Source organism: Hydra vulgaris, chromosome 03 (assembly GCF_038396675.1).
Source record: "Hydra vulgaris chromosome 03, alternate assembly HydraT2T_AEP".
In the NCBI taxonomy this organism is placed as follows: Eukaryota; Metazoa; Cnidaria; class Hydrozoa; order Anthoathecata; family Hydridae; genus Hydra; species Hydra vulgaris.
The window spans coordinates 58,637,501-58,649,520 of NC_088922.1; the positions used below are offsets into that span (position 1 = coordinate 58,637,501).

The window sequence follows — 12,020 nt, forward strand, 5'->3', positions numbered from 1 at the left end:
ATGCACCCCTAATAAAAACGAGTTATATCTATTTTATACTAATTTAATTTAGTTTTACTTTCATGTCTAAATATGAAAATTTGGGTATCAAGACATTTTCTAATCAAAAGGAGGTCATTAAAAAACATCTTAAAAAAAGATTTAAAAAAAAAATTGGTTGTACTCTAATAAATTGATTAAATGTACTGAATGCTTATCAAAATGTTATTTATATGAATAAATAAGAGTAAATTAACTGTGTACAAGTTTATTTACCTTTTCAAATTATTTTCTATTGTTTCAAATTATTTTTTTAAAGTAATTCGTTACTTGTCATAATAACAAGTTATTATATTATGAGTATATTTGTTTATAGTTATTTAATTAGATGTTTGTTTATGTTGAAATATTAAGTTATTGTTTTTAATTTGTTTAAGAAGCGTTAAAAAATATTTTCTTTAGTATAAAAAAATAAAATTAATATTACTATTTTAAAATACTGTTTTACATTGTTCTTATTTTGTTTTGAATTCTTTGCACTTGTTCAAAAAATACTAAATTTATTTTACTAAGGAGAAAAAACTTAATTCATTTATCAGACCAGATAATGTTTAAATAAATACCACATAATGCTTTAGACAAGAATATTTGCTGAGAAAAGTCATTCATCATAGTACAAAATGCACCCTGTGCTGCAAACTATCATATACAGCATCTTGCATCATATACATATACTCTATTTGTATATAAAGCCAATATAATGTTTGATGTTTGGTAATTGTTGTAAAAAACTACAAATACTTAAGTTGATATTTTAATTGAAATGCTATTTTAATTTTATGAAGAAAAAAAAGTTTTATTCAAAGACTTTTCTTGAGTTAGGGGTTGTCCATAAATTACATCACACTCTAAAGGGGAAAGGAAGGTTGTGGTTTTGTAATGACTCATACAGGACTTGTTATCAAAGAGTTACAACGTTGTGACAATGAGAAAAGAGGGTCAAAAACAGTCAAATATTGTGTAACATAATTTATGGACAACCTCTTAATAATAAAAAGAAAAAAAGCACAGCTCAAAAAATTGTTCAATAAGTAACTCAAACATTTCTTTATAAGCAAATAAATATTTTTTCAGAATTTCATTTTTTTAAACTTATACTGATACAACCATTGTAATCAATTTAACCATCATTAATTGTAATCAATTCAAACATTAATTGTAATCAATTTAGATATCATTCATTGTAATCGATTCAAACATTATTTCATTGTAATCAATTTAGACATCATTCATTGTAATCAATTCAAATATTTATTGTAATCAATTTAGACATTCATTGTAATGAATTCAAACATCATTCATTGCAATCAATTCAGACATTCATTATAATCAATTCAGACATCATTCTCTGTCAAAATTACCTTATTTATAACAATGATAGCATTCTAATATTAGAATAAAATTATTGTTATATATAACAACTTTAAAATATTAATAGTAAAATATAATTTAATAATCAAATAAAATATTTTTTGTTTGTTTCATTAATTAAAACAAAGTATTTATTTTTAGATTGGAAACAGATATCTAATCTGTTAGATATCTGACAGAATTTGAATCTGATGAATTAAGATAGTAGTATATCATTCAATCATCAAGAATCTGATGAATTTAGATAGTAGCCAACCCAACTTCCTTGCCAAAACAACTTCCTTTCCAACCCACCTTTAAATCCATCAAATATTTAGATTCAAACTTGTAAAAAATTTAAACAAAGTTAAATTAAATTCCAAATAAAGTATAACATTAACATGTGATTTAAAAAAATAACAAGTTGGTTTTGAACCAACCCATTAAAATCTAAATTTATTTTATAGACTTACTTTACAATACCAGATAGAATTGAAGTTGAGAGATTCATGTTTTGCAAATAATAAGCTACTAAAGTCAATAAATCTGATAAATCTTTGATTTCATCAACATATATTTCAGTAAACCTATAAAAAAAAATCAAAAAAAATTTACAGCATCATTATAATATTAAATTTTAGCAATTTACAAAAATATTTATCTATATCACCTATTTTGAATTCCATAAGGTAAAGATTTTTTTCCAACATCAGTTGCAGGATTCATACATGCAAAAAATCTGAAATCTGGATGTCTTTCAATTTCTTCTATATCCCTGTTTTTCCAATATAAAACAACTTAATAACTTGAAGTTTGATAGCATATATATATATATATATATATATATATATATATATATATATATATATATATATATATATATATATATATATATATATATATATATATATATCAACAATGTTACTTAATTTCGTCTGTGACTGTGTGTATGTATATATATATATATATATATATATATATATATATATATATATATATGTGACCAAAGTAAAAAACATCTAAGTTTTTATTATGAAATATAATGTTTTGTCAATAACTTTTTATTAAAAATGATTATTATTAAAAATATTTTGTTAAAGTTATTAAAAATAAGCATTTTAAACTATATTTTTTTGAATTTATTTAAAAAAAAAGTAAAACTAATAATAATAATGGTTCATCATCAAAATTATTCATTGGACATCAGATCTCCAGTCATTTTTGATTAAAAAAAAGGCCTAACCTACAAGCAATGTGCTGAAAAATATCAAATATCAATAAGTGGTGTTAGAAAGATGTATATAAAATATGAAACAACTGGTTATGTTGAAAATTAGAAATGATGTGGTCGCCCAGCTAAGACTTCAACAAGAAATGATATGCTTATTGCACGGATAGCACAAAAAATTCAACAATAACCTCAAGACAGATTGTTAAAAATCTTAAATTAAATGTTTCCAGTCAAACTGTACAGTGAAGACTTAATTCAAGTGGTTTAATAAACCATCTTCAGAAAAGTAAACCCCTCATTAATGATATAAACAAAAAAAAACATTTAGCGTTTGCAAAACTGCATATTAACAAGGGTCAGGCATTTTGAAACTCAGTGTTATGGTCCGATGAGAGTAAATTTCAAATATTTGGCTTTAAAAAACGACAAAGAGTTTGGCGCAGACCTTGTCATGCACTCTTAGAAAGTAATCTTTAAAAAACTGTCAAGCATGGAGGTGGCTCAATTATGGTTTGGGATGCTTTGCTTCAAATGGTGTGGGAAGACTGGTGAATGTTGAAGGACAATATATACAGATACAATAATGACAGGACAATTGTAAGTTGATTTGCTTTCAAAAAATTTATGTCAATTTGCTAAAGAATTGAACTTAGATCGCAAATTCTTTTTTCAACAAGACAACGACATCAAACACACCAGCAAAGTGACACAACAGCTCCTCAAAAAAAAGTAAAGTTAACATCTTTAAATGGCCGCCACAAAGCCTGGACCTTAACCCCATTGAAAATTTATGGGCAATTTTAAAATCTAAAATTCCTCCTTCAAAACGAACAAATAGAAAAGAATTTTATGAGGTTCTTAGTGAAACTTGGAATTCAATTGGTGCTGACGTCAGGTCAAAGCTTGTAAAAAGCATGCCAAGGCATTTAGAATCAGTCATAAAAGCAAAAGGTGGTGCAACAAAGTATTAAAATGAAAATCAGACATGATATTCTTGCAATTTTAATAAATAGTTATTGACAAAACATTATATTTCATAATAAAAACTCAGATGTTTCTTACTTTGGTCACATTTATTTTGGGTAAAAAAAATGTAAGATAGCTAATTTCATTTAATAGTTACTTTTGCAATGAGTTAAAAAGAGTTATAAATATATTTGTTTTTCTTTGGAATCAAATTTTAAAAAAAACATAAATTATTGCAGTTATGTAGATCCTGACAAATAATTTTGTTTTTATTGTTTGATTGTCGATTTTATCAACAATGTTACTTAATTTCATTTGTGACTGTGTATATATATATACACACACACACACACACACACACACACATAACACAAGTCAACAACAACAACAAAAATTCCTGATGCAGAGCAAACAACTTGTTTTTTGTATAGCATTTCTCATTTTGATTTCAAATATGCAACTCATTTTTTACCATCACATCAAGCTGTAAAGATATTTGGGTTTATTAAATCTCTAATATTGTCAAAAAAAAATTATTCAAAAGTATGTCAACCTAGGTCTCAAAAGAAGCATATTTTCATAAAGATTTTAGAAAACAAATATTTTTTCTTAAAATTTATTGACAAAAACATTATGTGAAAAAAATGCTAAAGATTCTTAAAAAAATTTTAACACAATGTTTCTCAGCAATAATACAAAAAGTACTTATTTTTATTACAAATAAATATTATTTTTAAAATCTCTATGAAAATATGCTTCTTTTGAGACCCAGGTTGACACATTTTTGAAAATTTTTTTTTCTGACAATATTATGGATTTTATCTTAAATGCTAAAGATTTGAACCCAAATATCTTTACAACTTGATGTGATGGTAAAAAAATGAGATGAACATTTGAAATCAAAATGAGAAATGCTATACAAAAAACAAATTTTTTACTCGGCACCAGGAAAAAAAAAATTTTGCTGACCTGTGTAATGTATATTAAAAATATTTAGATTGAATATTAATACAAACCCTCTTTCTGTGACAAGTAATGAACCTAATTTGCTATCCAATAACCCACTTAAATACTCCAAGGTCTCAGGAGAAGCTAAATTAATTTCATCAAGCAATAACCAATCTCCTGATTTTAAACATTCAATTAATGCCCCTTCAACAAAATCAAATACTAAAGCTTGTTGGGTCTTGATTTTTTCTTGTACATTACTAATTTGTTTCAAGAGCGATTCCCAATTTTTCTTTGAATCATCTTCAATATCCTTTTTGATACACTCCACATCTAAAGTAAAAATAAAGAACACTATAAAACTATACATTAAAAAAAAAACATTTGAGATACACGTTTCAGAGATTTTTGTGCAGATGCATTAATCATGATTGTTCAATTTGCTAGAAAATTTAAGTTTGTCTAATTTTGCATCACTCGTTATATATAATTGGTCTTAAAGTAACTTTTCCCCCCTGGTTTGTGTGTATTAGATTATATTTACAGGTTTTAAGGCATGCTAGTTTGTAATAATGCTTGCTCAAATGAATGCATATTCTTTGATGCCAGCAGCAATTTTTGGTTTTTTGAGATAAATGAAAATTGTCTCAAAAAAAAAAAAAAAAACTTCAAAATGGCGTGATGCTCATCAATTTTAGTAATAAATTTGCAGTTAAGAAACATGATACCAGTTAGGAACCATCTTTTTTTTTCTTTTTTTAAATCATGTTTTGAAATAATATAAGTAATTAAATATTGTCAGGAAAATAAGTAAGATACAAAATTATTACTAACTTAATTTATTCAAATTCTTCTCAAAAGCTTTTTGACAGCAATGTTGCATCAACTTCAGTAGATTACTCCATTTTTTTTGCTCAAAACATTGATTAATATGGTTTAGGAATTTGGCATTTTTATCTTGAGGAAAAGTCTTATTAAAAAGATCTTCAAATTGGTATTTCAATGGTTTTAAAATTTGCTTAGCATCTATTGGTTTAAAACCACCAAGTAAATCTGTAATATCACTTTGTTGACTCATATTTACAACTACTACATTCCTACCAGTCTGCTCAGCTAAATATTGCACAGTAGATGTCTTACCACAACCTGTTTCACCCACTATGAGAAGAGGTTCATTGTGCAATACACCAAGCAATATGTTTTCCAAAAGACACAAAGAATGCCTTGTAAAAGCAAATCTTTGTTGAACACAATTAAATTTAAAATGTGTAGAAATTTTTCTTGAAAGTGTTCCAGAACCAACGCTAAAAAAAACATCATTTTTGTTTAACACAGGTTTATAATTTTGAAGATAATACTCGACTTTTTCTTTACATAAACCAAGTTTTGCACCTATAGAAAATGCAACTTGGACTTGATAGTTCTGTGACAAAGATGAACAAAAACACTGAAATGCACTTAAAAACATGTCTTCATGAGTAAATGTTTTATTTGAGCATACAATTCGAGAGCACCATTTTAAAATGTCTCTGGTTGTACTTTTAATTTTTAAACTACTGAATTGAACATCACTTTCTGAAACCAAACTCTCATCAACCGATACCATAGCATAAATGTCCACCATTTTTTCTGCAACCATTGAAAGCTCAGGAAATTTGAATTTGATTATCTAGAAAAAATAACTTTTTTTTAAATAATGCTTGGAATATTTATGGAATAAATTACTTAAAGTAAATGGTAGAAGTGTTTTCTTATTTGGATATTTTGATAATTATTTGGTGATAAATATTTGGGTTAAGTGATAAATATTTGGATTAAATGATAATATTTTGGATTAAGTGGAAATTTTTTAAATAAGGCTTAAAGTGGCTGAAAAAATAAATGTTTTTCTATCAAATGATGCTTGGAGTAAATAACAAAAAAAAAAGATAAAAGTAGAAAAATTGTTTGGAACAAATAAAAATGATTTTAAAAAAACAATCCTTGGAGTAATTTAAAAAAAAAATGTTAATAATGCTTAAAAAAAATTTATTAATTTAAATAATACTTAGAGGAATTTTTCCTGCAACTTGACCTGTACTTTATAGCAATGATCTTATTGTCCTGGCATTCAAGGAATTACCTGATATTCCTGTTGAATCACCAGAACAAAAGACATTTCATATTAATGGTTATACTGACAATATAGGTGATAAAATTATCTATGCATTTCTAAACATGTAACCAATTACAAGTTATTTAATAACATAAGTTTGTTAAAATAACCAACTGAACACTTGGTATCTTGTCTCAAAAAAAGAAAGCTTCTAAATGGTAATTAAATTACCTATAGAAAATGTGAAAAAAACCAAACTATATTGTAAAGAAATTTGTGGTATTATTGGGATCGCAGAGGTAGAGCAAAATATTGGATTAAAAAAGATTGGCTGAACTGAAAGTAGAACAGCAAACATAGCTGCACAGTTGGTGTTACATAATAAAACCATATTGACTATTCTTTACATTATGTAAATAATAGTCAATATGGTATTTTATATGGATTGAAAACAGTTTGTGAAAGCATTAAACAAAGATTGTTTCACATTCAAAAGCTATTTTTATTATTTGAACTCTAAGCAATATAAATTTAAAAGCTATTTCAATTTTAAGCAATATTAATTTAAAAGCTGCATTTTGATCTTTAATTTAACAGGTAAAAAAAAAATTTAAAGGCTCCATTTTCTATACATCAATAAACATTATTAAATTAACTGTTTTTGTCAATGTTGTAAAAAAACTTTAAAGATAACTATTAAGAATTTTGCTTGAAAGTTTACTTAGAATAAACATAATCATTAAACTTTCTCCGGATCATCATTTTACCAGAACATGGAGAAGCTATACCCTAAAAAATCAGATATCAAATGATTTCAAATATCGAAAAAGAATTACAAAACTTTTTTATACTTCATTCGCGTAACTATTTTAACTATTTCAACTTTTTTTTTAATATGAAAAAAGCATTATAATTATTTATGCAATAATTTCTTTTACAATATATCTTTTTCTTTGTTTATCCTAACCTAAAAGAATATTGATGGCATTACTAAAAAGTCTTACACCCATGTTGGTAGTAATTTTTTCAAAATAATGCCAGTTTTCAACAAAAAATAGAACATTATAGTAAAAATAGAGTATTATAGCAGAATGAAAACAAGAGGTGATGGCAAAAAATAGATGTCATGTTCATTCAGTGTAAAATTACCACGATGCAGTTATGATAATCTTAGCACTAATACAAGAGACAAAATCAAATGTCTGTTTGAGGACAGACAAAATAATCAGGTAAAAAAGGGTAGAAAAAAACGTATTTATTTGAGAAAAAAAAAAAAAATTTAACTGAAAATGATAAATAAAAATGTTTCAAAAAAAAAATCCAGATATCATTATAATGGTTATTTACAATTTTTAAAAATACTAAAAGAACTTACTAAAACTAGATCATCTTTTGAAAGATTACTAACTCTAACATGATGGCAAAGTTTACTGAACAAGTGCAAAGTTGCATTACTTTCTGTTGCATGTTTTTTTCTAAAAATTGTTTACATATTTAAATACTTAAATAAGATATTTTCATATTTAAAGATATGTAAAGGTATTTTATAAAACAAAAAAATTAACTGTGAAAAATAAAATAAATAAATTTATTATAAAAACTGCTGATATCAAAGTATTATATGACAAAAAATTTCTCTCTCTCTCTCTCTCTCTCTCTCTCTCTCTCTCTCTCTCTCTCTCTCTCTCTCTCTCTCTCTCTCTCTCTCTCTCTCTCTCTCTATATATATATATATATATATATATGTATACATATATATATATATATATGTACATATATATATATATATATATATATATATATATATATATATATATATATATATATATATATATATATATATATATATATGTATATATATATATATATATATATATATATATATATATATATATATATATATATATATATATATATATATATACATATATATACAGCATCATCAGGTGTAATAATTATTACACCTGATAATGCTGACCGTTATAGGTCAGTGAAATATTGTAAATATATAATAACATCAATAATATATTTAATACAAAAAGTTTATACGCTGCCGTTTTAATTAAATTCAACAGATATATATATATATATATATACACATATATATATATATATATATATATATATATATATATATATATATACACACCAATTTACAGAAGGATTTTTGCATAACATAACAGGGTTATTACATATGAAATCATCCAGACCATGACACCCTTACCTCACTTTTTTACCTCACTTGCAGTCCATATTAAAAAAATAATAACTGCAAAAATTTTAGTTAAAAATACACATGGATTCCAGACATATCATCAGTTGAAATAATTCTGACTCATCATTTTAGTTATTATCTGAAGCGACTACAAATCAACTTTGACATATAATAACTTTGTAATGGCTTGGGGAAATTTCTTAAAACTTGATACCCCAATAGATTTTTATTTGAAGAATCCAAAAATAGCACCCTCAAGACTTGATTGTTTCAGGAAATGCCTTGTTTATCCAATTTTGTTCAAAATTATTAGCTGGTAAATTAATAATTTTTGGTGGTGAAATGAAGAATGTGGCCCAAAATCCTGAGTAAAAAGTTTAATTGTGTATCATTATTTCATCTTAGGTCTACTGAAAAAATTAGATTCATCAATTGTCTATCTAATACTTGATCAAAATTTACATTTAAAAATGGTATCTTTTTAGAAAAATTTAAATTTTGTAACAAAAGCAATTGAAATGTTTTTTAAAACATTTATTTAAATAAAACACCAAATAGTGTTATTTAGTGACTATTTTAGGACATTTATATTCATATGCCAAGGGAGGGCCTTGGCCAAGGGAGGACTCTGACTAACTCTTCCCCCCCCCCCAATCTCCCTGGATTTTTTTTTTTTTTTTTTTACATAAAATGAATTAATAATAAAAAATTATTAAAATAAAAATTAATAACATATATTTTTTTTAGTTTAAGTTTGAGAAACAATTTATTTTCATTATTTCAAATTGGTATATGCTTACACCATATTATATTCAAAAACATAAGTTTTGTTTTGTTCTTTTATTAAAGGTTATACTTTACTTGTTTGTATTTTTTTAAAGAATGTAAATTTTATTGTTTTTATATTTTTTTGGTAGGTAATAATATAAATAATAAACCTATTCAATATGGAGAAATGTGACATTGGAAAAAGTCTTAACATTCATTGCCACAAAACTGGATTTTTTAGAAAACATGGTTTTGTTCAATTCAAAGATCTTCCTTGTGAAAAACAAGAAATAATATGTCGAGCAAATTTAAGGGAAAAATATTGTTCAATAAGAATTATATATCATTATCATGAGCAATTCTATGGGAAATATTTTGAGAGAAAAATTACAAAGTGTTGCAATCCTTTTGGAATGCACAAGGAAAATAAAAAAATTGCTATAAAAGGTAATCTAACATTAATTACAACAGAATTAATATGAAATTAAAAGGAATAGAATTTATTATTTATAACAATTTTTTTATTTTTAATTATTTAAAAAACTTAAAACTAAATTTGTTTCTTAGGTAATATAAAGATTTCCCTAGACTTGGCAAAATATTTGCGAGAAAATAATGTTAATGTAACCCCAGGTTGGAAATTCTGCAGTACATGTTACAAAAAAGCAGTAGAAACTGATGAAGATTTAAATTCACAAGAAGAATGGGAATCAAAAAGTGAGAAAAAAATTAAGTTAGATACTACTATAGAATTGCTTGGAATTTCACCAAACTAAAAAGTCTTTCAAAACACAGCAAATTACCTGCAGCAAAATAAAAGTTTGAGAACACTATTAATAAAGTTGCAAAAATGGTCTCATTAGCATATAATATTAAAGAAACTTCTTTAATAACAGAAATAAAAAGCCCAATTTCAAACAAAAACATTAACAATGACCATGATCTAGACATTTTAATGTATGAAATAAAATAAAAAATTTCAGAGACTGACTCTTATCGCCATAAAGTGTAAATGTTAACACTCGCACCAAAATCATGGACATGAACAAAGATATCAAGCTACTTTCAAATGTCTGAGTATCTTGTTTGAATTGCAAGAAAAGTTAAAAATGAGCATGGAATTCTATCATTGCCTGAAAAAAAAACTGGAAACCCACTTTCACCAGAAACAGTTAATTTAGTGATTAACTTTTATCAAAGTGATGAATTTTCAAGAATAATGCCAGGAAAAAAAAGATTTCGTAAGTGTTAAGAAAAACCAACATGTTCAAAAAAGATTATTGCTACTCAATCTTAATGAATCACATGTTGCGTTTAAAAAAGATTACCCTAACAAAGTCAGTTTATCAAAGTTTTGTACGCTTAAACCTAAATGGTGCATTACAACTAATGCGTCAGGTACTCACAATGTATGTGTATATATTCATCACCAAAATACAAAATTTCTCATTGATGCCATTAGGTGGAATAAAAGTTTTCATCAAGAGATTTCATGACATTGTTTGTTCTCTTGAAAATGCAGAATGTATGCTGCATTGATGTAACCAATACCCTGGTATTGAAACATTAAAAAAATTTTTAGTGCAAGAGTTTATGGACCATGAGCTCGAAGAAGATATAGCATTCAAGCAATGGCAGAGTACCGATCGTATAACACTATTATTAAAGTCTTTGCCACTAGATGAATTTAATGATTTATTATGTGGCAGCATTGACAACCTTACCACTCATTCATATATTGCAAAAATACAAAGTAGATACTTGAAAAACTGTAAAGAAAATCTTAACCAAAATGATCGCTTAATTTTACGAGATTTTGCTGAAAATTATCAATATGTTGTTCAGGATGAGGTTCAAAGTTATCACTGGAGCAAAAGTCAATGTTCACTTTTTACAATTGTACTTTATTTTATAGAGGAAAAACTTCTCAAACATAAATCTTTTTGTTACCTTTCAGAAGATGTTGATTATGACACAGGATTTATTAACAAGACTCAGGAAGATCTAACTAGATAAATCAAAGAAAATTTACCTGATGTATCAAGTGTGAAATACTTTTTCAATGGTTGTGCAGCACAATTTTAAAATTTTAAAAACTTTATCAATCTTTGTCATCACAGTAAAGACTTTGATTTAAGTGCTGAATGGGTATTTTTTGCTACCAGTCATGGTTAATCCCCCTGTGATGGTATTGGTGGGACTGTTAAAAGAGTAGTATGTCAAGAAAGTCTAAAACAAATAACTACTGGGCAGATTTTAGATGTTTATTTAATGTACTCCTTTTGTAAAGCCAAGATAAATGGAATTTGTTTTAAATTACTTTCAAAAGATGAAATCGACCAAACAAGAGTTCATTTTGAAAAAAGATATTTAGGTGGAAGAACAATTCCTGGCACAAGGATGTATCA

At 25.6% G+C, this 12,020-nt stretch overlaps 1 protein-coding gene across 1 annotated transcript in view; it reads right to left on the minus strand.

Annotated features, from left to right (window-relative positions):
- Positions 1 to 12,020, minus strand: part of LOC100212580 (midasin) — a 186,762-nt gene that overhangs the window by 143,643 nt on the left and 31,099 nt on the right. The window contains exons 4-8 of the mRNA XM_065793812.1: positions 8,005 to 8,104; positions 5,369 to 6,203; positions 4,603 to 4,867; positions 2,060 to 2,164; positions 1,863 to 1,976 (exon numbers count right to left, since the gene is read on the minus strand). Of these exons, the coding sequence (XP_065649884.1) occupies positions 1,863 to 1,976; positions 2,060 to 2,164; positions 4,603 to 4,867; positions 5,369 to 6,203; positions 8,005 to 8,104 (1,419 nt within the window). The remainder of the gene's footprint in view (positions 1 to 1,862; positions 1,977 to 2,059; positions 2,165 to 4,602; positions 4,868 to 5,368; positions 6,204 to 8,004; positions 8,105 to 12,020) is intronic.